We start from the raw sequence: 27,985 nt of genomic DNA, 5'->3' as shown, positions 1-27,985 counted from the left end.
CCAAATCAATCGTAGCTTCAAAAGTCAAATATTTGCTGCAGCATAAAACTCAGGCTCAGGCACTCCGATTTTATTTGTTCTCTCTCAAGTCTCTCCTCTTCCTTGCCGCCAATTTCAGGTACCTTTCATGTTTTTTTTTTTTTTTTTTTTTTTCATTGTAGTTGAAATCGATGTGTGATACCCAGGTTCTAAAAAATAAATAAATAAATAAAAAGGAGTGATTTATACCTAGTTGTAACGTGTAAACCCTAAGGATTTATTTGTGCTTTTGCGTCTTACGGCTAAGGATTTGGGTTTCTAGAAGATTAAGCCAAAACCCAATTATTTGAAGATTTCTTCTAAGGACGTGTGTAGCATCTTTGCTTTGTTGTCTCCATGGTGTTGGACTTGGATGGCATTGAGACTTGAGGTCCAAGGATCTTTAGTGACAAATTTGTTGGAGTAAACTCTTTATTTGGTTTGAAATGAATAGGAATTGGATTGATGTGAGTGACCTTTCTTCTAATTGGTTTTATTTTTGCTTATACTACAGTATTTTAGCTACTGGAATATTGTTTTACAATTGTTGCAATTTTATTTCAGTTGTTTTAACTACATTGATTTGAAGTAAAGAATAAAGAATCATCATAAATATTTTTAATTACTATATATATGATTTTATATATCTATTTTTGTATGGGATGTATATTTATTTGAACTATGATTTTGGACAATCTGACCATGTATTGACTTTGCTACCCAACCAATTTGGGATATTCATTGGTACCGAAACTAGTTCTATCTATCGTGTTTTTGTAAATATCTAATGGAGGATATACATTAGCACGAAACTAGTTTCATTTGAATCTGATGCTCAGTCACGGGGATATAGCGTGATCATAGTCATAAAAGATTATTAAGAATATGAATTATGATTGAGTATTTGAATTGTTTTGAGTCCTTGAAACTGCTTATGTGTTTTTGGAACAGCTTTTAATATATGGAAAAATGATTATTTTCTAATCCATCTATGATATATTTGTAAGATTAAAATATTTGATCTATGTATAATTTATTGTTTTACAGATCTATTTGCTTGATCAAACTTATTAGGACTTTGGTTACTTATTGAGTTGTCAACTCACCCCCTTTTTTCCCTCCAGATTTAGATTATGAAGAATATCAAGTTTTTGAACTTTTACTGAGGGTGTATGCTTGAAAGGAGATTAGGAATTTTTGAGATGATCTTGTAATAATTAGTATATCTTTTTTTTTAATGGCCATGAGGTTTGGATTGTTGTATCTATTGGTGCTTGGAGATCTTTTGACAATTGCATTATTGAGGATGATTGTGGATTTATTGATGAAATTTTCTTTGAGGATAAATTTTAGTTGCTAAGAAGACCTTGTACTCTTGTGGGGTGAAAACTTTATAAGCATGCGGCCATTGTCACGTGCCTATCTTTATGGTTGGGTTCGGGACGTGACACAATGTTTATGCTTTATGGTAGTTTTGGGTTTTTGTCTTATAAAAACTTGGTTTGGCATATGAGTTTTTTTAGGTTTGAGTTGAACCCAGAGATATCTGCGTTTGTGCTTTATGGTAGTTTTGGGTTTTGATCTTAGCAAAAACATGATTTGGCAGATGGTTTTTTTTATAGTTTTCCGACATAGGAACAAGGAACTGGTTGATAGTGTTGTGGTACAACTGATAAATCCATAGTCAAGGACTGCAATAAAATTGAGAGAGAAGACCAAAGATTATAACTTTGGGAATTATGAGCTTATATATCGATTGGAAGAGTTGTGAGTCAACTGTGGATTCAATATGCCTAGAGTAACACATGACAACCAACTGGACAAGGAAGAATATCATAAGAAATTTTTATATATCAAGTGGCAGCCTATATACTATTTTTCAATTTGATGATTGCAGTGATTATTACATTAGGGTGGTCTGTTTGACTCAAATTCTGCATCACATTGAAACCTTTCAGCCTTGGTAGTAAACTAGTACTATGTTTTGCTGGAAATTTCCTTAAAAAAAAAAAAAAAAAAACTATTCTTGGCTTAATTTGAGTGTTTTGTTTATGACATCTTTGAGATCTCTGATGAGATTGTGAAATTTCATTGTGTTAACTTTTAGAGATCAAATGTTATGTGAACCTATGTATCTTCCTGTGAGTGATTTTTTTTTTTTTAAAACTGAAATTTCTGCTGATATCAATTGACAAAAATAAACCTGGAGGTGAATAATGTATTTTTCTACGTGTGAAATTTATTTTTATGTTTGTTGTGGTGGATAACTGGATATGCTTTTCAAATGTTTCAAAAAATTAATGCTCTCTTTTAAAAGGCCATATATATATATATTATTTTTAGAAATTCTCTCATTGAAAGAGTAAGAAAAATTATTCCCGGGTTCTGAAATTCATTGAGAGTCCCACTAAGAATAACTTTTTAAAATAGCTGAGAAGATATATTAATGTAGCTTTTTCTCTGTTTTATGGAGATGGAGGAGACAGAGGACATGTTTGAGTCCTCTCTAAACCTAGAAGAGATACACTTCAAGGAAGGCTATGCTGAGGGCTACGGGCATGGCCTAGACCAAGGCAAAGAGGAGGGTCAACAAGTGGGCCTAAAAGTGGGCTTCGAGGGTGGTGAGGAACTCGGGTTCTATCGAGGTTGCATCAATGTCTGGAACTCAGTGATCCAGGTCGACCCAACACGATTCTCAGATCGAGTCCAGAAAATGATCAAGCAAATGGACGAGTTGGTTGCAAAATATCCAGTCATGGACCCAGAGAACGAGAGCATCCAAGAGGTGATGGATGGGTTGAGACTCAAGTTCAGGGCAGTTTGTGCTACACTCAATGTCAAATTGGAGTATATTGGGTATCCCAAAACAGCGCAAGATTCTGAGTTTTGAGTTTTAATGGTGCCTGTCTCTCATTACTTGGGTGCTTTATTCTAATTTAGATGGTTGAGTTTATTCTGCCACTGCATTGTTCACATGAAAAGAAAATTTGAAGTTATTGTATAAGATTCAACAGGAGAAAGCAAAAAAGTTATTGGCCAAACATTTTAGTTTTGGATTCTCCTTAGATTGACATTTTAGTTTGTGGCTACCATAAATGTAAGCAGTTGAGGATTATAATTGTAAGTTACATAGTACCTCTTACACAAATAACTGGAATTCATTCAAATTCACTAGAAAATAGGACTTTTCATCTGTAAAATTTTCTGTAATTTATACTTCATGGTTAAACGTGTACAAAATTTGAATCACTATTCATTTTCAGTTTCTAATATTGTGATCATACAATGTTGTGAGCTCCAAGGTTTGCTTCTAAAAGGGTTTTTTAGGGTGCATTAAGTGCATGATGATCCTTTGAATGCGCACCAGTTGATGGTCCTACTCATTTCATGGGCAATTTTCTCACAGAGTTTGCTTCCTTTTAAGGTTGCTTCCTAATAGAGAAACTTTTAAAGATTTCTTCTTATTGATAACAATAGCCTCTGCGTCATTTGGAAGAACTGTTACAAGAGCTTGTGGCAATTGCTGTAAGTTTATTGCCCCCTCCTTAATACGGGTGGTCATTCTGTTAATTCCTATATCACAATGATAAATGACTCTTGTGCAATTCCATGGACTTTACAGATGTGTGATTTGATTCTTCACACTTCTGTAAAGTCTGTGTGTGTACAATTGTTGTAATTAATATCAATTGTTTGTTGTTGCTGTTGATGTTGATGTCATACCAGACTACTAATGCAATATATTGTACATTCAGCATCCTTCTTACTTTATTCTATATATTCTCTCTCTTTATGTGCAGCCTTCCTTCTCACATTGAGTGTATTTTTAATTCCGCTCAAATTTAACTAATGAGTTAGCCAGTCACAGACATGAAATTGAAGTCTGTTTGTCTGACATCAATGCTTCTCAGTTTCAGAGTTGTGATTGAATCTTCCTTTGTCCTTCATTCACCCATCTGTCATTGCTTGTGGAGCTGGGAAGCTTAAGTCACATACCATTCTGACGTTTGTTGTAGGATGAGAATGAGACTGAAGAGCAACAATCATGTTATACCCAGTTTGAAAGAAATAAATGAGAAGTATAAAATGAAAGAGAAAAAAAGTATTGAGATGCAGGAAATTACTCATGCAAAGGAAGAGAGAGAAGAGAATGAAGTTTGGAGGAAGGCTGTGAGGGAGAAGATGTTCAAAAAGACGCTGGCAGGACAACCTGTTAATGGAGTACAGAATTGAGAATCTTTTGGAGACTATTCAAAATTCAGCCAAAAACCAAGTGAACAAAATTCCTCACTTAGTACTGAGCATCGTTTGTAGTTGTACATTGGTTATTAACTTATTATAGAGCTGGTAGTTTCCTTTGGGGAAAGGATCCCCTTCCATTTAATACAATCTTTTCCCCCCTTGCCTTTTCTTCCCCTGCAACTGCAGAAATTTAGCTGTTGTAGATTTAATAGAACAATTACTGAAAACAATTTTAATTCATGGAGGAGAGAAATTGGTAATCTGCATTTTAATTCCACAATATTGTTTTATTCATCACTAAAATATATAATGTAACTGGGTATTTGGTTCAGTTCATGTTTCTAACCAATTGTATCTCTCTCTCTCTCTCTCCTCTGCAAAGTGTAAACCTCCTCATGCTTCTTGAGAAGCAGTAAATGCTTTGTATTTTGTTTTTGTTCTTTTGGGCTTGTTATGCTTTGTATGTTATAGTCCATAAATTGCATTCCAGTGTGACAGTGGATAATAATATCCCTCTTTTTTTTTTTTCTTTTTTTTTTTTTTTTTTGATAACAATAATATCCCTCTCTAAGAGAATTCACATCTGATTATGTATAGTTTTTCCGTTATGGCTCTTTAAAAGTTATTTTTTCTACTCTAGATTACTACTTTTAGAGCATTCACAATGGGTTATTTAAATAGAGTTTAAAGAGCGCAGAAAGCTAGATGACGATAAGGAAGGCCTAGGGAGAAACAAATTTCGGGACGTTGTTCTATTTTAATTGGCATGGCCCCTACCTGCTGACTTACTAGCCTCTTCCGGTCAATCAAATCCAATGAACTTTTATTGATATTTACAAGTACATCCAAATTAGTCTTGAGCCACATAGGCACATACTTCATCTTACAGGGAAAGAGTTAACTAGAAAGGGCTCGAATAGTGCTCCATTTCATCTGGCAACTTTCCAAATAAAAAGGAAAAGGAAAAGAGAGAAAACAGCTATAAACACATAAATTTTCTCCTGGATATTCCTCTCGTAATTTCGATTCATTAGTTTGCTTTTAACATCCAATATAAAGATTAGGCAATAGAAATTTGGAAGCACGGCATACTCTCCACTCTCCAGCCCATTATGAACTTGTAATTAGGTAAATGAATTTTCAGATCTTTTTTTTTATTATTGGTAAGTTATACATGCACTCACTGGGTCTTGAATCCCCAAAGACGAATTTCAAATCTGACTGAGGCTAATTAAGCACGCAGGAAATGGGCCAAAAGAACAAAAGACAAAATCAAGCATTCAGCCGCCAAGTGGTCTCTTAGGGAGCCCCAATTATATGGTTAACATAGGGCGACCATCACTTGCGGCAAAAACATGAAATCAGTCAAACTACAGACTAACAGTGATGGTAAAACCCAAGTGAATTATTGCTCCAAGATTTTAATGCAAGGGAGCTTCTTCTAAGGAAAATCTGGTTTGAAGATTATTCAGTTTTGCAGACTATGAATCCTCCCCCTGGCTAAAAATAATTATCAGACTTGATGCCTGGTGCTCCCACTCTATGCTGAAATGAATGCTGCAAAGCGAATGGAAGCTCCAGCTGTGTGTTGACAGAAGCTCTTGCTGCCTCTAAATGAAAATGTTCAGCAGCATATCCTGTCCACCAGCTCCTTGCAGCTTCTCCAGAACACTAATTAACTCCTCAAATGTCAATAGGGTCACTGATGTCCTGTATAACAAAATAAAACAATGTTGATTTCAAGTAAAAAGTGAACTTAATGACCAACTCCCCCCCACCCCTATTATCTGAAAGTTATATTTCCTCGAAAGAAGAAAGTCACTCAAGATATTGTAAGTTGGTGACTTACCTTATTATGGAGTACTGCTCTATCAGGAATTTCCAATTTCATCCCAGGTTTTGCAACAATATTTACTCTCCCCTTCAAAAATAAAACCATCAAAGGATGGGAAAGAAGTTGAAGAGACAGTAAAGTGAAAGAAACTCAATATAAAGAGTGGCACAAGAAATATAATCCTCTGAAACCATTAACATGCATAGATATAAGAAACAATAAAATCCAAGAAACTCTATGAGTCGTACAAAACTTGCATTTTGCACTAAACACAACAAATCTTATTTTCATTGATATAAACATAACTTGCATTTTGCACTAAAATTAACAGATGTATTATATGCAAACATGTAGGCAATGCAACAACAAATTTAAGATGTAAAAGAAGTCTCATGCAATGGTCACACCTGGACACACACAGATAAGAGAGAATCAGAACAGTTCCTAATTTATAAGTTATAACAAAACCCTCATGTCTGGAACAGAAACATGACTTCCTCTGGACAAACAGGCAAGATGAAATATTCTCCTCGTGTCTTTGGTAAGGGATAAAATAAAACTCAAATAACTAACAATTCATATCCCAGCAATAGAATCTGCAATTTTTTATATAAAAATAAATGAAGATACAAGAACTTGAAAATTAGCATATCGCCAGACCAGACAATGAAGTAATCAGAGCACTCCCTTACAGTTCTCAAATTTTCATTCAGAAACAATGGAGTGTAACTACGCAAGGAAGATAAAACAAGCAATAATTCCAATAAAAGAAGCAAGAAAGTGGGGCAGATACCTTGAGCGTTACATCAGCTCCAAACCACACATCACCTGTTACCTTCAAGCTGTCCAGTTCAACAATGCTAGGAAAGGACTTGAAGCGACTTAGGAGGTCACTAACCTGAGAAAGAATGAAATAACCACAAAAATATAAAGAATGCATTCATAGAGACAAGGCAGGAGCCACAGGAAAATGAAAAAAATCTTCACCTTTCCAAATTCAGGCCCCAAAATAATTGAAGGATTTAATGGATTTGTTCTAGCTGAATTGCGAACTAAAACGCCATTGTTGGAGGTGTACAAATCTGACTGCAGAAATAATTAGTATGCCTCAATCAAAGATCCAAGAGAATTCCAACCCTCCCCCACCCCCCCCCCCCCCTTTTTTTCATTAGGGGAGTCAGAGCAAAATATGATAGTTAAATATGCATTTTTGTCACCTGGAGAAGAAGTAAATCTGACGTCGCATTCATTGGAAGATAACGAGATTGGGGGACATTAATACCAATTGCATGATCAAAGAACTGGCATAACAATAAATGTGATAGTCACATAAAATAGCAATAATTAGTAGCAAATAGCACAAGGATTTTGTACATATGACAAATACCTGTATTGCTGAACCAGCTGCTGTTTTTGGTGAAAGAATTTTATCATTCTTTCCTCCCTGGAAACAATTGTAACTTCATCAAATAACTTGTTTATTTAAAGTGCCCCTCAATGTATTATGAGTAGAAATGGTACCTTAGAAACAGTATAATTCTCAATCTTCAGTGCATCTGTATCCACAAGACTTTTAATGGCTCTCAAGTTCACCCACCTGTAGGAAGTAGCATAATCCAAAGTCAAACTATATTCACAAAATTTAGAAGGCAAATACAAAAGGGTTCATGCTGGACTCACAGGCTTCTTGTATCGGTAAGTTTGAACTTGTCTGCCAACTTGAATTTATCAATCAATAAAATATACAAAAGAAGATTGTAAGTTAAACAAACCAAAAAAATGATGTTAATTACATCAACCAGATTATTAAATATCACCAGTATATGCAGCATTTATCCCCAAAAAAAAACAGTATGATTAGCATTCTATTTTACAATTTGATTTCAAAAGAAGAAAATGACAAACAAAATGGAAGCAGTCCCATAATAAATAAATAAATAAAAGAAACAAATAAATTATGACATACATGTTCATTAGAATTCCTTGCGATCTCAGCAAGCTGCATGATAAAGGATGAGAGAAATTAATTGAAGCTATTACCAAACATATATAGCATAAAACCTACTTATCAGATCTCAATCACTACCCCAATGCCCAAGTACTATGTCAGTACTTAACATCAATTAGTAAGGTTTGAACCCCAGGTAGACATAGCCAGATAAAAGAAAGGGCTCAGTTCTAAAGATATACCATTTTTGGGTCAGACCAGATTTAGATCTGCAACAATATTTGTTTTTTTAAGATTGCTTGGGGTAGAACTAGAAACAGTGTGCTCTACAACTGCTGATATTCACATCTTAACTTGGCAATCTCAATAATTGGTCATGCTTCTTCTCAGTAGATGGAGTAAGGCAGATAACTGCTGATATTCACATCAACTCCAAATTTGGATCATAATAAGTGGTCAGAACCCAGACAAGGACCTGACAGTCATGCCTTTTTTTTTTTTTTAGGACCTGACAGTCATGCCTTGATATGCATAAATACAATCCCAGGAATCACATGTATTATAAATTACGGAAAGTTTTTTTTATTATCCTACATTGATGATGCAAAAAATTAAGCTAATATGAGCTATTCTTCTTAAGATTTTGTTTTTCCACCCATTACAACAATGCTCTGAGTTTGACTCTGCATCAAGCTGGCTGCCTAGCTTACAGGGGAGAAGGAGGTGTGATTTGAGCTACAATTCATTTGCTACATGCTCAATAATGTATCTAGATTCTAGAACCATCTGAACTTGGTTTCAATCATTTCAGGCTTATCATTGCACAACATTAGTAATATTTTACATTTTTCAAGCATTAACATACATTTAGAATCATTTTATTGAAATAAGAAGTTAACGCCAACTTGTTGACCAACTCACTACCAAAGAAACATAAGCAAAGTCTGTGTTGATCAACTAAGTCCTCGGTCTAAGCATGTAGAAATTGTGTCAGTCAAAATCACTTTGAAAATTAAATTTGTGAAAATGAAAAATCAAGCATATTGTCAGCACAATTATAATATTGACCATCCCATGCCTCACAAGGAGAAAATTGAAGGAGAAGTAATGGAAAAAGAGAACCAGAAGCCAGGATATGAACTACCTGAAACTTTTGTTGGTGTGAATTAAGAATACTATTATTCGTATCAAATAAGGTGGTCAGCGTAACCTAAAAAAATGAAGATTTAGAGAATTAAAAAAGAAACAATTGGAGCCAAAGAGACATAATGAATAGCAATCATCCTTTTATACCTCCATACAATATTCAAGCTTGTTTTGAATCAAATGATTTAAGATGTCTACAGCATCCACTTAAGGAGCACAATGATCAAAATGATTCTCTCAATGAATGAATAAAGCAATGATGAACAAGAATTTCATTAAAAAAACTATGACAAGGATACTTGGGTCAACAACAGCAGCAACATTATCTGAGCCAACCACAAGAATATACTCCTTACCCTGGGGAAAAAAAGGTTGAAATAAGTTAAAATTTACATTAGGATCCCTCCTTTTACCATTGACTCTTACATCTTTTTGTTATAATCTTTGTTCATTTTACAAAAATGAAGAGAAGAATGTGTAAACATCTCATAAAAAAGTATACCTGGGATAATAATACATCAAGGGTTCCACCATTCATTAGGGAAAGGAACACCATATCATGGTCAGAAGGATACCTTCATGTGATTGAAATTAGCAGGATCAATTAAAATTTCATACTACTCATCAAATTAAACCAAATACAATTACTCAGAAAAAAACGAACTGAGAAAAAGAAAAGGGGGGGGGGGGGGGGGGGAAGTTCTCAGTTCATACATTTTATCCCAAGTCATAATAAAGAAATATTCAATTTTGAACATAAACAAGAAATACATAAGGGACAAAATATCACTAAGATAGCCATTGGTTCAAAAAGAAAAATGCAAGTTCTCTTAAGGTGGATAGGGAAAAGGTATGCATAATGCTTGACATATAAATAAGTAATTTGGGGTGGTAATAGCTATAGCTTTAAGGTCACATTGTATTACAAAATAATCAGGTATAAAATTATTAACTACTATAATATATATATATATATAAGGTAGGTTATACTATTAAGGATTAAAAATTCTTTTACTAAATAAAATTAGTAAATAAACCTTTCATAAATTTCAAACCAAGACAACTATTGAGGCATACCAACTAGAAGACACTATATAACATATAAGGGGGGAGACATGGGTTATGAAGTTGAAGTATGCGTTTTTTTTTTTTTTTTTTTTTTGATAAGTGAAGTTAAAGTATGCATTTAAACTTCATATTATACAAGAAACTTATACCATTCAAGAATTCACAAAATCATAACTATAAACATGACTGATACTGCCTTATCAAACTAATAAAAAAAACCCAATCTATGTATCTCTATTCTCAGGAAACGGGTTATCCCTCGCAGGTGGTCTCCGCCGGCAGCCGGTTCAGTTAAGATTAATTATGACGGAGCAATGTTTGGGGAGTCTGATAGGGTGGGTTTGGGCGTGGTAATTCGGTCTTGTGAGGGTCAGGTGGTGGCAGCTCTATCCGAGCAAATTGAAAAACCTCCAACAGTGGAGATCCTTGAACTCCTTGCGGCAAGGCGTGCGATATTTTTTTCTGCAGAATTGGGACATACTCAGTGTGTCTGCAAGGGTGACTCTCAATCAGTGGTTAATGCTTTAAAGGGATCTGGTTTGGACCATTCTAGTGGGGGGCATCTTATCTTAGATATCCTTTCTCATTCAAACTCTTTTCAGAGTATTTCTTTCGCTCATGTAGGTCGGCAAGGCAATGCGGTAGCGCATGCTTTAGCCCAACGAGCGAGATCCTCTCTTTCGTCTCAAATCTGGTTGGAGTGTGTTCCAACGGATATCATGTCTTTTGTGTTGGATGATTTTCCAAACTCTTGATTTTAATATAACGAGTAGTTTTTCTTCTCAAAAAAAAAAAAAAAAAAAGTAAGTCACATCTTCATCAAATGAGTTCAACAATACAACTAGACCAACAAGAATTTTTTCGGATAACATTCAGGCCTCAGTACTTTATTCCTAGATTAGCAATTTTTGGATAATCACACTCTTCACAAATAAGCTTGGTTCCAGAAAGACCTAAATAACATTTTCAATACACAACATCAGCTCTTGCAACTATTACTGTAAATGAGCCCAAGACTCGAAAAGAGGTTTAGTAGCAGCAGAAGTTTAATCATGCAACCATCCTTAAAAATTACCATTTACATAGAAATGTCTAAAAATTTAGGTTTGGAGAAGGGAATGCAACTGTTATTCCAAGGCCCTTTCTTTCAATGAACAATCATGTACAATTGAAATATAAGTGTGTGTGTGTGTGAAAGGTCCAGCAAGGGTGGGGGGGGGGGGGGTGTGGGGGAGTTATTTTCCTTGGTTTTTTGTGGGTAAATAAATAAAAGAACTTGAAAACCATGGTTCTTAGTGTTTATTGAGATGACTTGTGTACAACATTTTCCAATTTAAGGGAGATTACCAGCTAATTCAAAAGCAGGAGAGGATGTAACATAATTTGCAACAGCTCAAGGGAGGTAAATGTAATTTTCCCAAAACAAAAGGTAGCTGACAAGATGGATCTGAGAGGACTGTAAAGCATTAGAATACAGTAATGGACTTCTTCAAATAGCAGAGAAGCATCATTTTCATACCCAATAATCATATGCTAATGAATAAAAAGAGAGATACAGATTAAAGCATGACATACGCTTCATTCTCACTAGCCTGTCCATCTGATGTATTCAGCGTCACAATGTTTGAGTTGGGATATTTCTCTACAACCTAAATTACATCAAGCTTGAATAAGTAGATTCTGACACTATCTGAAAAAAGGAAACAATATGGGAATGACAGAGAACATTCACCTTCACGGTATCATCATTTGTTTTGGCTGTGTTCATAAGAAGCAAAGGAACATTGCATCCATACTTGGAGTTTAGAGACTGCAAACAATTAGAATGGTACAATATGAGAAAGAAACAACTAGTGGACATTGACTATGTACAGTGGAATGAGCAAAAAAGTGACCTCAATTTGTTTAACAATCAAGTCAAGAACTGTTGACCCCTTACACACTTCAATCACTGACCTGCATTAACAAATAAATAAATAAAATAATGGAGTTGAAACACATCCACCAAACGACTCAAATGCAAAAGATTCTTCTATGTAACAATCAAACCCCCACTCTTTGAAATGTAAGTGACTAATTTGAATTCATCTTTGTCTATCGAAAAGTAGCATCAAATGTTTCAATTATGCAATGCCTATCATTGTCAAGATTACCAATAACACTAATGCTTACTTAGGGCCATTGAAACCCATCTCTTTCCCCAAAGCTCCATTGAACTTCAACACGACAAGCTTCTCCAGAAGCTCCTTAGCTTCCGCTCTATCTGCATCGACATAAAGACTCACGTTAATTGAATCCCGAAGCTCATCTTAACCATCACAAAACTAAGACATTCATTTACCTTGAGAAATGGGTGCCAAGCTCTCATAAGGAACAACAACCACTTCATCCTTAGGAGAAACCCCAACATTCTCACTCTCCTCGACGCGTTTTGCTTCCTCACTGTCCAAATCCACCATTCAATCACTTCAAATTAAGAAAATAGAAACAACAAAGAACTAACACAAACAGCTACAATTCAATTTTCATACGTATTTTCGATCTTCGAAGAATCATCGTCAACAGCAATAGAATCATGTTTCGCAAACCGCTTCTGCTCCGCCAAAAAAGTCTTTGTAATCAAATTACAGAACAAATACACGAACTGAACCGAATCATTGGCCGGCACCGGATACGCAATCCGCTTATAAATATCCAAAGGCATACTCGAATCAACGATCGCCACCACCGGAATCTGAAGCCGATCGGCCTCTAACACGACCGACGATTTCCTCTCAGTATCGAGAATAACAACGCAATCCGGCGGCTGAGGAGGAGCGAAGCAGAGCTTCTTGTTCCGAGATCGAAACTTCTTCGGGCTCCGACTGTTGGTGAGGAAACCACCGGTGCGCCACAGAGTGTTCTGGTTCGGATTGTAGAGGTGGATCTTCTTGGTCATCTGGTCGAAGATCTCATCGAAGAGAGGGTTGGTGTTGACGAACATAAAGCGAGCGTTGTTGCGAGCTAGGGCTCCGATGAAAGCGCAGGCGGTGCGGAGAGAGATTAGGGTTTTGTCGGAGTCGAGAACGGCCATGCCATTGCGGATGCCGTAGGCGTAGGGTTTCAGGTGGTCCGCCACGACGCGGCGGCCGAGGTGAGCGTTTGTGCTCAGAAGCTTCTGGATCACCACCGAGTGGATCGTCATTGTTACTGTCTCATTCGGAGGTTTGGGGGTTTAGGGTTTATGGTTTTGGGAAATGGAAATGGAAATGGATTGTGAAAGATGACCGTTGGGTTTGATTTGACCCGTTTCAAACAGGGTCGGTTTGTTTAGAAAATGAATAATCATGGGCCTTTGTATTGAATCGTAAATTCTATTTTGGGCCTTTTCTTTGGGGGTCTGGATTTATTTTGGTTGAGACATTTTGTTTTGGAACTGTCTAATTACCTTAAGAAAAATGTTACGTTTATAATATTTTTATAATAAATTCTAAGTGATAAGTTATTACAAGTTGTTATTAGTGGTGTAAAAAAGTAATTATAACCAATAAATTCAAATTATAACTAACCACCTATGATTTATTATGAAAATATTGTAAATGTAATACTTCTCTTAACTTAATCATGATGTGACCAAAGGTGTAAGACAATGATTTTGTTAGTTTTTTTATTGACCAATTATGTTCATACAATCCATATTTTATTTGAGAAAAATCAAAAGGCATCAAAACATGATGGTGTTTGTTTGGTTTGTTTTATTTTCTTTATTTGTTTATATATAATATTTTTAAAGTTTTATGTACTTTTAGACAGTTAAATTTTTTTTTTTTTTATCAAAATGATTTATAAGACTATTTATATGTATTAATTCAGGCAGTTATAGGTTCTCAAAAAAAAAAAAAAAATCAACAAGTTATATTACTCATTAAAAATGTTTTTAAAACTACATGTTATTTATCTCTTCAGTCATCGCATAAAAATCTGTCAATCTCCAAAGGATCAACCATCAAACTCACTATCTCCATGACTCCATGCTCTATGCTACATGAATATTTTGCCAATTTAAGCCCCACCTTGTTCCAAATCATGCTGCTTGCCACTGCAAACTCGAGAAAAAGATAGACTTCTGTTTCTCTAACACACATCTCCTCCTCCCAATCTATCTGATAGTCTACTTCTCAAAGGGCAGGGCTCCTACAACATCCTCCATAATTGGGAAATGTTAAAGTGCTTGTTAAAGATGAGTTATTGTAGGATCCAGTTAATAAAAAAATTGGTATGAATTGATGATGGGACTGGTAATACTACTAAAATAATAAGTCAAACTTAAAAAGTTAGTTCCATTTGCTCAACACCCTATAATAAGGCTAGTAAAAAATATAACATAAAGCCAAAATATTTGACATAAAGCAATTTCTTAACAGACACCTCATGGTGCCTGTTAACACTACCCTAACATTTTTAGTAGAAGAAAATGTTTGCAGCTAAAGTACTATGTTTTATATCGTTATATAACTATTCCCCTTGATCAAAAAGTAATCACAAACAAAAAAACAAGAAAGCATTTCAATGATCAAACTTTTGATAAACGCGTGTACGATTTTCTCATTAATATTTATGTGCATATAATAATTAATAACGTTGTACTTTACTCAATATGAAAAATTGACATAACAATTGAGAGAGACAGCTCAGGAGAACTCATAATTAGAAGAGTTGTTAGTACCCTTTTACTGGTTCCATCATCCACGGCAGCCAGATACAAAAATAATCTTTTGAACTTAATGAGAGTGCATTGGCTCATAATAAGAAAGGTTTTATCCAGCATTTTAGTATATTTAGATACAGCTTATTTTCATAAAACTAAAAAATTATTATTGAGAGTACTATAAATAAAAATAAAAATTAGTTAAAATAGTACAGTGAAACCTATGACTAATATCAAAAAGTACAATAAGACCTATAAATAATAGCAAAAATAAGCTGAATAGTGAAATAATTTAAATTTTACATTTGGATACACTTAATCCTTTTAAGGCTCTCTCTCTCTCTCTCTCTGAACTAGATTCAACCTGTAAAAAAAAGGATCACTTTTAAGTTTTTCGGTAGTACAACTCTCATTCTTTCTCATCTTTTCTCAAGTGCCCAACAGAAAATTATTTTCCTAAAAAATAAAAGAAAAACATAAGGGTCAACTACATTCGAAAAGTAGAATAATTGGTCCTTATGAGGTTTAATTTTTCAAAATTGAAGCCCCCTAACCACATGGCCTTAATTGAGGATGGCAAGCATTTCTCTGAATAAATAGTAATAAAACACCAAGGACTTTTAATGGTACCCAAAGAGCATGAGTAGGATACGAAAAGTTTCTAATCAATGCCGCCACAAATCACATAGCACTCATTCAAGAACACCCCACCCCCCTTCTCAGTCCTCTCTTTAGTAAGTAAGTAAAGAATACACAATGACATTCAAAAATATGTACGCATCAATTAACTAGTCATTTTAAGCCTAAGAGAAATTCAAAATGACATAAGTTTCACCCCAAGCTCTTCCAGCCCCAAAGCAAGGGTGACATAACTATCGCTATCACCTGTATATATAAATCTACAGAAATGACCATACTTAGATGAAAGATGTAGACCTCCATCCTGTCTTAGTTAAGAAATGGCATCAGTCATTTTGAATTTTCAGAAACAGATGCAGGCTGAATCTCCTCCGGCGTAGATGCTTTGCGAAAAGCAGATCCTAGCTGAATTCCCGTTGAGGTAGATTCATGGGAACTTCCCTGGCCAGAGCCATTGCCAGCTGCCCTAAAACCCTTCTTTTTCTTTGCCTTCTGAGCCCAACCAACGAGGCCCACTTGCACATGCTCATCAAATATTGCCTTCTTGTAAGAAGTTCCCATCTTCATTTCAATGCAGTGAACAGGTAAGATCAACAGCTTATTAAGAAAAATCAATTAATTTTTTAAAAAAAGGTGAATTCATTTTTAAACAGCAACTAAAAAGCACCTGTGTGACTATTGCATAAAGTGGCAGGGTGCTGGAACTACAGAGGACCTGAATGAAGACCCTAAATAAGAACAACAAAAGAAAAAGTATAGAAAGACATCAGTACTAAGTAAATAAAAGATCCAACATACTTCGAACCTAACAATATGAAAAAGTAAACAGGGTCTTTCGCTTCTACCCAATAATGAGCCTTGGGACAATATAACGGACTTGTCCCATTATGCAAGAGTCGAAGCCATATTGAACCTACATATGCAGAGAAGTAGGTTAATCACGTTCCGTCTCAATTACTAATCTCTTGTTTATTACAAATAGATTTGATGCATGGTGGTTGAAGAATTTCTTACCCATATCCAGAAAAAAAATGCAATCTCAAAAGAATTCTGGAAAAGGATAAAATGGATCAAGAAGAGGACGATGCGGGGCCGACCAAGCCAAAAGTGCTCATCAGATGGTTGAACTACCAATTCACCTTCTATGGCTACATGTTTCTCAGCAACATCATTAGCCAACTGGGAAATTACATGCTCCAGCTTAGTCCCCACAGCAAGTAGAAGCTGGAATTTATATGAATTAGCAACATATGAAGTGAAAAGAAAAGAGAACAAAAAAAAGGCCATGCAAGTACAAAGTTGTGTCAGGTCGCAAATTTTACAAGTGGACATGATTGTATACATGCCTGTATATGCTATTTAATATGAACAACTGATTAACAGGACAAATTTCTACGCATAGATTATGCATCTATGACATACCAATTGAATAACATGCGCATTAAGAATTAGCCTGACAATTATCATTGAAAATAGGGAGAAAACAAAAACAACACCCCCCCCCCCCCCCCCCCCCCATCCTCCCTCTCTTTTCCTCCAAAAAACAAAAGAAAAGAATAGTGGACAATAGCCCATGCAAGGACACTCAGCCAGAATTCATAAACTAGTAAATTAGAGCAACAGGGTTGAAACAAACAAGAAAATGGAGATTGTGGAGACATAAAAATACCTCAAGTGTCTAGAGTCTATAATGCAGATGCTTACTAACAGCATTCATTTTAAGGAAAGACTAACTGCAGGCAGCAAATCTTTGCATTACAGACGGTCCAAATGTATTTCTTGTCTACTGAGGGTAAGAAATGCATCAGTCATTTAACTCATTAAGCAAAAATATTGCTGACTCAACTACATCATTGCTTGATAAGAAACGAATCTCAGACTGACAATCTTTAGAAAGTTTCTGATGACATTACTTCTAAAGGATGATACTTTTTTTCTCCTTTTTCTTTTCTTTTTAACAGAACAAAAAGGAACTTCAGTGAAGATTAATACACACAGAGCAGATCCGTGTACCCTAAACATAGTAGATTTCATGAATCACCTCATCTTTTCTGTACCAACGTAAGATCTAATGTAACCTTCAAATTTTCTTAAAACAGAATTTTATTTATATAAGTAATAACTTTGGTTTCATTTTTCAAACAGAAGAATGAAACCAAATGGATCTCTGCATTGAGTGGTAATTGTTAAGCAAGACAAGAACCATTTCCCCCCCGTTTTCTCTAAAAAACAGTTGCAGTACAAAGAGAGAGAAAAACAGTTGCAGTACAAAGATGAGAATCTAATTGGTGGATGACAATGAGAAGAACCAATACATAAACCATAATTTTATATAAATTAGAGAGGGTAAAAATGGGTTGAGCATCTATACTTGGCTTCTAAGGAAAATTAAGAAGAAAATCATTTAACAGATAAAAATGGTATGGAGACCCGTGAATCAGATATAGAAATTTCAATCAATATCATTAAAATAACCAATTTCAGGATGACTTAACATCAACTGTTTTTACTTGACAATACTTTTTGCCGAGTGTTTTTGACTTGAACATATCCAGTAGATTAAGTAAGCAAGCTTTGTGCATCATCTCTTTTTAAAATACAAAATGGTAAATAAAAGACACACCTGGTGGGTCTTGAACCCATGACCTCACCCTCCACCCTATTCTTAAAGGGCGAGGAGGTACCCGTTTGAGCTAAAGCTCTTGCCTTGCCCATCAGCTCTTATGTTATTGACATATTCCAATCAAACTAAAGGTAAACTTTTCTGAAATAATTGTATTGAAAGATTTCTTTCAGGTCAATTACTTGGACAGCCTGGGAGATGCCATGCTCACATTAAAGAGAAGCATGAAATTATCATATAACACAGGGTGAATGGATTTGGAAATATTCTAATGTCATTGGATTATTCCATTCGTTCCTTTAGCTAAAAATATGGTAACTAATAATGAATCCACTTTACCAAAGATCTCCCCATTCAATCTCATCCATCCATAAGATACTGAAATTGCATGAATTAAGAATTTCACACTTTTGAAAGCAAGGGCAAACAGATAAGAAACCGTGCACATGCGCATGGATGCAAAACTAGAGCAAGGGATCACAAGACTACTCACAACGAAAGGAAGGAATGCTATCCAGAAATACGTATGCCAACCTGCATAAGTAAAATAGAAAATACCGTTGTTTATATAAGTAATGCCCATCACATGGGTGTCCAAATCCTAAAAACAGTAACCCTATGGCATAAAAGCAAAGGAGGATGACTGTGAGTAGCCAATAAGTTGGAGAAAGTAAAAAGTATTCTTGTGAGCCCTCATTGAGGATAAATTTAAATATCATCTAGTTGTTTGGAATACGTATGTTCACCTATTAAGGCAGTTGAATTGGAAATTCGTAAAATGAAACCTTTTAATCAATCATAGTTAAATGGTTTCTAGAAATCAATTTGGAGGCAAGTTATTTCTGTGAAATATGGGGGGGGGGGGGGGGGGGGATCTTGGGGTGAGTGGACCTCAGAAGAGATGTGAGGTTCCTGTGATGTGAGTTTGTGGAAGAGCATTAAGGATTTGTGCAAATGTTTTTCAGAGTTTGTTTTAAGATAAGTTATGGCAATAAAGTGTGGTTATGGTATGATTAAAGTCTAATGTTGAGCTGAAGGATAGATTTCTGAACTAATTCTCAACTGTCATAGATAAGGATTGTTTAGTTGCATCACAGCTAGGAATGCCCGGTCAAGGAATCCAGTATTGACTTTCATATTTGTGAGATCTTTGCAAGATTGGGAGATTGAGTCAGTTAACATTTTATGAAGTTAGTACTCTAATCTTCCTTCAGGTGGAGGGAAAGATAGAGAGAGTGTTGACTGCATTCAAAGAAAGGAAGTTTTAATTTCATACATAGTACGAGGCTTTTAAAGGGCCATTAAGAGTTTAATTTCCATGGAAGAATATTTGGTGTATAAAGGCACCAAGAAATGTAGTGTTCCTTGGATGGACAGCTACTTTGGTAAATTATAGACAATAAGAATTTCAAAAAAAGAAAAGAAAAAGGAAAGGACATTGTGGATAGATCTTGCTTATGTTAGAATTTTATTTTATAAGTAATAAAATTATATAAATCAAAAAAAGAGCCACCCAAGTATACAAGAAGTATACTGGGGTAAACAATCGGTTACAAAATTGCATAAATCTAATAAATCAACAATAGAAAATAAAGAAAGGTTCCTCACGACTAACAGCCAATCCAATAAAATTCTAAAAAAGAACAACTTGAAATCAGGCATAGAACTTTCGGTATCTTCAAAAATCCTACTATTCCTTTCCCCACAGATGCACCACATCAAGCAATGGGGGATAACCATCCAAATATGACCATTCTGATGACGACCAAACCGACTTTTCCAGCAAACTAAAAGCTCAACAACAAATTTTGGCATCACCCAATAAACTCCAAACAAACCCAAAATCATGGACCATAAGTCTAAAGCAATAGGGTTCTTAAAGTATTGGGCTTAATATGTTGATGTAATGGCCTAAGGAGCCTAGTTATGTTGTAAGCCCATATTGAGCTAACCCTAGCTTCCAGTCTCTATATATACCTTATTAGGGTTCACTGAAATAGTGACTTGAGTATACAGTAAAGATGTAGTCGCTAGGGCTTTATTTTGTGGATGTAGGTTGTTGGCCAAATCATGTAATCCCTTATGTTCTTTTCTCTTTCTTGCTTCCGCTTCTCTATATTATTTTATTCTTGTCTTTAACAAGGGCAATGTAGCAAAAGGTGATCAACAGATTCACTATTGCTTTTGCACATATAACACCAATCTATAATCCTTACCTTTCTCTTCCTTAAGTTGTCAATAGTCAAAAATTTACCCAAAGCTGTAGTCCATACAAAGAAGGCTACTCTCAAAGGGGCCTTTGATCTCCATATGATTTTCCAAGGGAAAGAATGATCACTAGTGATTGCAGCGGCATCCAAAAGTCGGTAATAAGTACCAATCTTGAAGCCCTTTTTCTTGTCTGGTTTCTAGCACAATCTTGCATACGTTAGAATTATAAGGACACACTAATGCTGCCAGCAAAAAGCTCTCCAAAAAGTATGATCAAGGATAAAAAAAATATATATATATATATATATTTTTTTTTTTTTTTGTTGCTACGTTACACACACACCCAATGGGTCTTGAACTCATAACCTCATCCTCCACCTAGAACTTATCAAGGGAGGAGGTGCCAGTTGAGATAGAGCTCATTTGCAAAATTCAAAACTGTAGTCTAGCTTTGATGTTGAGTCTTAAAGTCACCTTTGACAGGCTAATTTAGTTGCTATCAACTCGTACTCTTAGTATTAAGTTTCTTTAGGTTAGAAAGTTACTGGTTCAGTTTTAATTAAGTTCAACTAAAGTAGGGGGTAATTTGGTAATTTCCAGATTTTCTGGAATGATCTATAATGGGATGTACAAGAGGTCCATGAGTCTTATTTTAAGTTTCCAGATTTTATTTCCTATTTCGTTTTGTTGGAACATCTAGTATTTTTTGGAAAAGGATTAGGAATAACTTTATCTAACCTTCAAAACAGAAACTACACTACAATTTAAATAAAATTTCTACAGCCTTTCTCAAATTTTGAGGGAGTGATTGCTTTCTTCTTTCTAAGTGTGATTGCTTGGGGAACTTGGGTGCAATTGCTTAGGATTTATCCTTCTTTTTTTCTTCGAATTGTTCAAAAAGACAAAAGAAGAGTAAAAAGTCAAACTGAAAGCCACAATTCAATTCATTGTTGTAACGCCAACAATCATCAAATTCTTTCAATATCCAATCAATATCCAATTTTCTATGACCCACCCATCTGAAAATCCTTAAACATCAAACCCCATTCAAGAATCTTTCAAAAAACTCATCAAGGAACCTAATATAGTGCTAAATTTGTTAAAGATCCTGCATCAAATTGGTATGAAAGCCCATCATAGCTTCCTTCCTGTGTTAGATGGTGAACCACCTCCTTTTACAATGTTGTGGCATGAGAATTCTGGTCACTGGGTTTTTCTTTATTTGGTGTGCATTGGGTGATGCCTCGGACCATGCTTGAAGCATTGCAAGGGGAAGGGAAGATTTAGGAGAAAGATAGGATTTGTGGGAGTCCCTCTCTCTATTATGTGGACAGCTTAGGTTGGAGGGAGAGATTCAAATATGGAGAGCCAAATGTGAACTTGTTTAGGCAATGTACATTGTGATTCTTTATTGGATTTCATTGCTCCCCTGAATTTTTATTGTACTTTGTTAAGATAATATCTTATAATCATCTCACATATAAATTCTTTTATTGTGTAACACCATGCCAAAAGTCTTCTGGCTCTGTTGCACTGCCTGATCCTCCCAAAGAGGAGAACTTAAGTTCAAATCCCTTTCCTCCACCAGTTGTACGCCAAATCTATCTATCTATATATATACACCAATAATTATTAGAAGTTACTTTCTCCTCAACATTAGAAGAAAATTTTAAAATGATCTAAGCATGTTAATAAAAAAAATGTCTTCCATCAACTAATTACTAGACTGTCATATTGGGTCTTTTTTTGGTTTTGTTTGGGGGGGGGCGGGGTGTTTGGTAAGTAGAATTGACTGGAGTTGACAGCATATACTAGAAAATGACCCAATGAAGAGGAATTAGCAAAGCATGTGCATATGACTGAACCCAACTGTCAAGATGTCTAAATTGAGCTCTTTCGGATGAATGTGACATATACTAGTCTTTTTTTTTTCTTTTTTCTGACTGTTGTACTCCTGATGCCTATAAAACAATGAATTGTCCACTCCTACCCTTTGAGTTTCCAAGCTAACTCTAAACCTGTTTGAGCAAGAAACCTAAATTGACTAGACCAAAATTTTTTTGCTATCAGGAGTACTAGACACGGGCAAAAAAAAAAAAAAAAAAAACCAACATTGCTCAGTGATGTTTCGAGCATGTAAGTTATTATTCAATGCAGTAGCATACCGTTTACATTAAGCAACAAGAAGATGACTACAAATATCCAAAGATACCAACTGCAACAAAGAAAATCAAACAGTGAGTCAAGGATTATCCGTAAGCAATTGGTAAAAGACACAACTCACAAATAAAAATATACTACAAGCCATAAGAAGCAGTAACACCACATGGTATTCTCATATGTCACTTGCCTTATACCAACGACTTTCTTAAAATCATCTTCAAGGGCCCGTATCATGTATTTGTGAAAATTAAACTTGGGATTGCTTCTGCAGTGGGTCTACAACAGAAATAATATATATAGTAAAGAATTCCCCGTAAGAGATAACAGAAGAATTACTATACTGGTGAATGAGAACAGCCTCCTCATATTAGATACCTTACCATGATAAAACCTAGTCGTAGTGTTGTGTAGTCTGATTTAGTCACGGATCCATAAAATTGCTTTACAAAAGAATACTGAAGGGGGAAAAAGAAAGTGTCAGAAGCATGGTTAAACAAACTTGGCAAGCTGATAATAACTGTTCTCCATCTAAAATATTTTGCAGTTCATACTTTAGGATTATTAGAATAATGGTTAAATGATTAAATTCACTCTTTCCCAATAGCTCAAGTTTTTGGGATAAGTGGTAGTTTATCAAGAAGGGAAAAACTCCAAATATGGTTTCCCTCCCAGGGTTTAATAATTAATACTATAGGCCAGGAAAAGAGAACATTGCTTTTGCAAGGAACCAACCCTGGGAAAAATTTAGTGATTGCAAACTAGATCAGTAATGCCATCACAAATGCACACCAGTACGTAAAATTTGTCAATTCCTTTTATTTTTTATTTGTTCATACTGTGTTTTATATTATAAAAGAAATGCTACAGGTGAAAGCAAGACTAAATTGAAAGGGAAAAATCCATACAAACGTTTTTTCATGCAGGCAAGCATAATTTTATGTCAATTCTCACATGTTGCATGGAAAAGGAAAATCTTTGAACATTTTTCTTTGATGAAAATTTTTCTATATTTTTTTACAGTTAGAATTGATGGTACATACCTATTCAAAAATATAACTCATAGCCTACATTTAAGATACAAGTAGAATCTAATAGAAATAAGATAGGAACTTACCAACCAACCCAAAAGAACTGAGTTTTTACCAAGACCCTGAAAATGTTCCTTGATAAATGCATGTTGATGGACATCGGTAACTGTTTTTGATTTCGGAACTGCACTATCACAAGTCATAAATTAGAAGCAATGAGGATGCTGATTAACTGGCAAAAACTTTATTGAGTCAGTCAGTTCTCTTTGCCACTTTAAGTAGTCAATCAGGAGAAAGGTAATGCCATATAAGGCTTTGTTGGGTTAACTTATTTGAACCATCTTATTTCAAAAGTCTACACAAGCATAGCAAATGGATCCACTAGTTAATGAAAAATAGCCAAGACAGACAGCACATAACTTATTGATAATGATCCTTACCATTCCGAGAATCATAATTATTTTTGGCAATTTCATCCTCCCAACGTTTCCATTGGCGAATCTATATAATGACAAACAAAATATTCCAAAAAAAAAAGATTAATAAAACAATGGTTGTGTAACACAAAGAAGTTGAATAATCATATCAAATGCTCACCCTTAATCCTCCAAAAACAACAGTGAGAACACAGAAGGTCACATGGACGATGGCCAGGACGAAGATAAAGATATGCAGATGATGCAACGCTTCAGTTGATAATAATGGTACCTTATTCTAAAAGGGGAAAAAACAATTAGAGCACATAATTATGGCATATTTGTGCAGCCATAAATAACAACATAACATCAATAATTTCCCCAACCAAAAAGAGAGAAAGAGAGAGCACCAACAAAATCATTAAATGCCTGAATCAATATAGAATGCAATGCATGGAATACCCCATGAAGTAGTTTGATTTCATTGCATCAGATTTAAAAGTAAATTGGCTAGGATAAGCTGTGGCTATTACCAAACTATATGTGAAGTGTTCCAAAAATTGAAGGAAATTTTAGTGTATATATGTCCTCAAGGTCAGTTCAGAATATCTTGATGAAGTATTTAAATTTCCAATGATATCTCTGTCAACAGTAATATCAATATGAACAAAATACACATAATGAAGGTTATTGATTTAAAAATAAGCAATAACATAAATGCAAAACAAGCGAAAGTGTTGACTTATTTCCTGTTCAGTGTGTTGCCTCTTCTTTCTGATTCTTCCCTTCCCCACTTCTCTCCATTCTAAATCAAACTTCAAAATAGATTCATGGACTAGAAGCTCTCAATTCAGAGGAAAGTTACAACCAGATTTTGAAACAGATAAGACAACGACAGCTAGTCCTACTCAAAGCAACAAGAGCAAGCATATTAAATTAAATCAACCCTCTCTCCTGAACATGCATTGTATCATCAATTAAGTTCTTGAAATCCAGAGCATGAACCTTGAGAAAGTCACTATTGAAGGCTTGAATGCAGTAATACCCAAATGTGTGATTTTTGACAGACAAGAGTATCCAAACCTCTTCGAGTATCTGACTATTCCCTTGGGCATATGCAGTACCCAAATGTGTGTTTGGATGAGCTTAAAAAATTAGTCATATAAAAGTATAGTTGTACAACTGGTACTCGTACCTTAAAAGAATGAGGCCTTAAAAAGTTGTACATAAGCTGTGATTTTAAACTAAAAAACAAACAGGCATTTACTGATTGGTACATCATAGATCACATATTGATAAGTAATTAATAAATAAATAAAAAGGCTCTGGCCGCGAAGGGGAAGAGGATAAAGATTCCCCAGTCGTAGGGGTTCTTCCTCACGTGAACCGTAAGAGGAAAACACCATAAGAGAATACAAATTTACAAACAGAAATTGACAAATATGAATCCAAAGTATTAGAAAATTGTCTCCAATGAATTCAAGTGTACCATAAGAGAATACCAAAAAAAAAAAAAAAAAAGAATCCAAGTATCAGAAAATTGTCTCCATTTGTTTCCAGCAATAGTATGGCTCCATCCGCCGTACTATTCTTAAGATCATAGAATGAATGAATTCAAAGTTTACCATAAAGTGAGAACATCTTGTAGAATAATCCTCAACTTAAAAACATATTATAACAATAACAAAATAATAATTATGGGTCTGACAAGATCAAATGGCAAATCGCAACAAGTTTCAACTTTTGGCCATTATTATAGTTTATTAGTTTCCATAAATACCATTCAAAAACCAATTCAATATACAGTGACCAAAATCAAACCAAAAACCATTACCACAGACGAAATTTAGAATTAAGAGAGTTAAAGAGACAGTGTTGGATCGAACCTTGCTACACGTGGCTGATTTCTCAAATTCATGTCCTTTCTCGAGTTTACAAGGAAGCATGTGACGTGTCACGTCGGCGGGGACACAGATTTTATTAATCACATTCTGGAACACCGTCAGAAGCAACGATATGAACCCCAAAAGCATTAACTCTGCCAAAGAATTCAGACTTCAAATTTATTAAGAAAACAAACAAACGTAGAATGAAATCGAATATATAATATATAATAGAAAGAAAGAGAAAGACCTTCTTTAACTTTCTGCAAAGCCTCAAAAAGGGGTTTCTGGTGCTTCCTTTTCAAAGTTACGCCTGTGTAATGAAGGACACGTTCGGCGGCAAGAGAAATGGCGACAATCACAGTGCACACGCCTGCAACCACCCACGTCGGTGTGTACTCTAACGTCACCCCTTCTTCTTCACCCATCGTTACTTACTCCTTAAGTCTTCTTAATTTCTGCTCTCTTTTCTTAAGATTACAATTCGAATCTCTGACTCTCTCTCTCTCTCTCACTGTGTGTGTGCTTAATTTCAACAATTTCATATGTATGTAAAGTCTTGTCTCATTGTCTGTCTGTACCACACTACAACCAGTCTACAACAACGTGTTAGTTTTTAGTGACTTTCTGCAACCACTAGTACGATTCTTGTCTGTGTCTCAGAAATATAAAATCCAAACATGTGATACTTATTTAAATAAAGAAACTAACACAACCCTATTACTATTATCTATTTCCGCGGACCATACGTGTTTTTCGGTTATCGGGTACAAAACCAGTGAAATATCGAAAACCACTGCTACTTTCTATCTATCTTTTTTGACTGAAGAAGGTAGAGCTACTTTTCTATCTTTATCTCAAAAGAAAAAGAAAACCACTACTACTAGTGTGTCGTACTCCATATTTAACGAACCACATTCATTTAGGCGGAGTTTGGATAGCGTATACGTATGGTGTCGTCTAGCGTTTAAATATTGAATTTCATCCACGGTTTACAAGGCTTGTAAGTGCAAAATTTAATAAAATATTTATTAAAATTAGAACTTACGAGAGTATTTATATATTAAAAAATCATTTTATTACTAAATTTTTATTTTTCAATAATAAGTAAGACTTTAATGTTTTTTATCAGTTTATCTACTACAATTCAAATATTATTTTATTTTTATTGGAAGTGGAATTAAAATATGTTAATTAATAGAGACCAATAACTTCACCTACTTTATCACAAGTTGCCATGCGATATTGTAAATAATGTAAAAAAAAAAAAAAAAAAAAGTAACGCGTGCTTATGATTCATACTTTCATCATTTACAATTCATCCTACGATAAATTATGATAAAAATTATGTAAATAATTACGATAGTCGTCGGTAAGTTAAACTTCTAAGTTTCACTTTAGTCTTATTGTAATTTGAAATTTTTTTGAAATTCTATGGGTGGTGGACCTAGTGGTACAGACAAAATACGCAGTCTCCAAGAATCTAATTTGGACTAGAATTTAAAAAGTGCTACAAGTGAGTGCGAACAGTAGAAATGGAAATTTCTTTTGTTTTTTTTTTTTTTGGGTAAAAGGGGAAGACCTCGTTCAACTAAAAAGTAGAAGAAGAAGTTGAGGAGTGTGTTTCGTAAACAAGACTTAAAATTCAAACGTAAAAAGAACATCAAATCAGAAACGACAAAAAGTAATCACTGTCCTGGAATATAAATATATGTAAGCAAAAGCAGTTAAGCATCATCATATTCGATATTCCTGCAGTCCACATAAATATGTAAATCATAAATTATGAGAGGATACCGATGGTCTCTAATGCATTTTTGCATTGAATATAGTATGATATAGACACTTGTTTAAAATTGAAAACATGTCCAAATTGTGTCACGTACTGCAACGTACTGTGTTCAACGCAAAAATATATCGGCCACAGGCTTTATCGGTTATGAAATATGCAAATGCAAGCGGAGATAAGGAGTGAGTGATGGAAATTAGGTAAGATGGTACTGTTCATCTTGTGAAGCACGCGTCACGGGCGAGGGACATAGAGACCAATAATATGTCATTGCCAACTCAAACTCATCT

The 27,985-nt window shown here is 34.9% G+C and overlaps 3 protein-coding genes across 4 annotated transcripts; 1 reads left to right on the top strand and 2 right to left on the bottom strand.

Moving 5' to 3' along the window:
• Positions 1–7: 7 nt before the first annotated feature.
• LOC126696894 (uncharacterized) lies at positions 8–3,267 on the top strand. Its single transcript, XM_050393634.1, has 2 exons — positions 8–118; positions 2,492–3,267. Exon 2 carries the CDS (start codon positions 2,492–2,494, stop codon positions 2,906–2,908), a length of 417 nt encoding a protein of 138 aa, XP_050249591.1. The 5' UTR covers positions 8–118; the 3' UTR covers positions 2,909–3,267.
• Positions 3,268–5,384: 2,117 nt separating this feature from the next.
• On the bottom strand, positions 5,385–13,534 carry LOC126696892 (UTP--glucose-1-phosphate uridylyltransferase 2-like). Of its 2 annotated transcripts, XM_050393632.1 has the most exons (19): positions 12,788–13,531; positions 12,598–12,698; positions 12,429–12,519; positions 12,152–12,212; positions 11,989–12,066; positions 11,832–11,905; positions 9,691–9,763; positions 9,488–9,545; positions 9,336–9,382; positions 9,187–9,252; positions 8,061–8,093; positions 7,775–7,812; positions 7,616–7,691; positions 7,482–7,538; positions 7,312–7,395; positions 7,082–7,180; positions 6,888–6,992; positions 6,110–6,181; positions 5,385–5,970 (listed from the first exon to the last, which is right to left on the bottom strand). In XM_050393632.1, exons 1-19 carry the CDS (start codon positions 13,438–13,440, stop codon positions 5,944–5,946), a joined length of 1,893 nt encoding a protein of 630 aa, XP_050249589.1. In that variant the 5' UTR covers positions 13,441–13,531; the 3' UTR covers positions 5,385–5,943. The 2 variants fall into 2 exon arrangements, 1 of the variants encoding a protein (XP_050249589.1); XR_007646111.1 differs by lacking the exons at positions 5,385–5,970; positions 6,110–6,181 and having other exon boundaries at positions 6,958–6,992; positions 7,082–7,176; positions 12,788–13,534.
• Positions 13,535–15,705: 2,171 nt separating this feature from the next.
• LOC126696891 (MLO-like protein 1) lies at positions 15,706–26,592 on the bottom strand. Its single transcript, XM_050393630.1, has 13 exons — positions 26,157–26,592; positions 25,910–26,061; positions 24,205–24,321; positions 24,048–24,108; positions 23,694–23,791; positions 22,960–23,034; positions 22,767–22,855; positions 22,582–22,631; positions 18,699–18,739; positions 16,597–16,806; positions 16,428–16,495; positions 16,250–16,310; positions 15,706–16,143 (listed from the first exon to the last, which is right to left on the bottom strand). Exons 1-13 carry the CDS (start codon positions 26,332–26,334, stop codon positions 15,913–15,915), a joined length of 1,431 nt encoding a protein of 476 aa, XP_050249587.1. The 5' UTR covers positions 26,335–26,592; the 3' UTR covers positions 15,706–15,912.
• Positions 26,593–27,985: the final 1,393 nt, after the last annotated feature.

Source organism: Quercus robur, chromosome 8 (assembly GCF_932294415.1).
Source record: "Quercus robur chromosome 8, dhQueRobu3.1, whole genome shotgun sequence".
Lineage (NCBI taxonomy): Eukaryota > Viridiplantae > Streptophyta > Magnoliopsida > Fagales > Fagaceae > Quercus > Quercus robur.
The sequence above is the reverse complement of the archived record's forward strand: the minus strand, read 5'-3'. Positions and strand labels throughout refer to the sequence as shown.

What these genes read in the sequence shown, in the direction of transcription:
- LOC126696891 (XM_050393630.1), bottom strand. Translation starts at nt 26,334, where the DNA reads ATGGGTGAAGAAGAAGGGGTGACGTTAGAGTACACACCGACGTGGGTG. An exon ending in CAGTTCTTTTGGGTTGGTTG is followed by an intron (nt 23,035 to 23,693) that starts GTAAGTTCCTAT and finishes TTCCCCCTTCAG; the next exon opens with TATTCTTTTGTAAAGCAATT. An exon ending in CTTGTTGCTTAATGTAAACG is followed by an intron (nt 18,740 to 22,581) that starts GTATGCTACTGC and finishes TTACTTATGCAG; the next exon opens with GTTGGCATACGTATTTCTGG.
- LOC126696894 (XM_050393634.1), top strand. Translation starts at nt 2,492, where the DNA reads ATGGAGGAGACAGAGGACATGTTTGAGTCCTCTCTAAACCTAGAAGAG.
- LOC126696892 (XM_050393632.1), bottom strand. Translation starts at nt 13,440, where the DNA reads ATGACGATCCACTCGGTGGTGATCCAGAAGCTTCTGAGCACAAACGCT. An exon ending in AGAATTATACTGTTTCTAAG is followed by an intron (nt 7,539 to 7,615) that starts GTACCATTTCTA and finishes AATTGTTTCCAG; the next exon opens with GGAGGAAAGAATGATAAAAT. An exon ending in GAGCAGTACTCCATAATAAG is followed by an intron (nt 5,971 to 6,109) that starts GTAAGTCACCAA and finishes TTTGTTATACAG; the next exon opens with GACATCAGTGACCCTATTGA.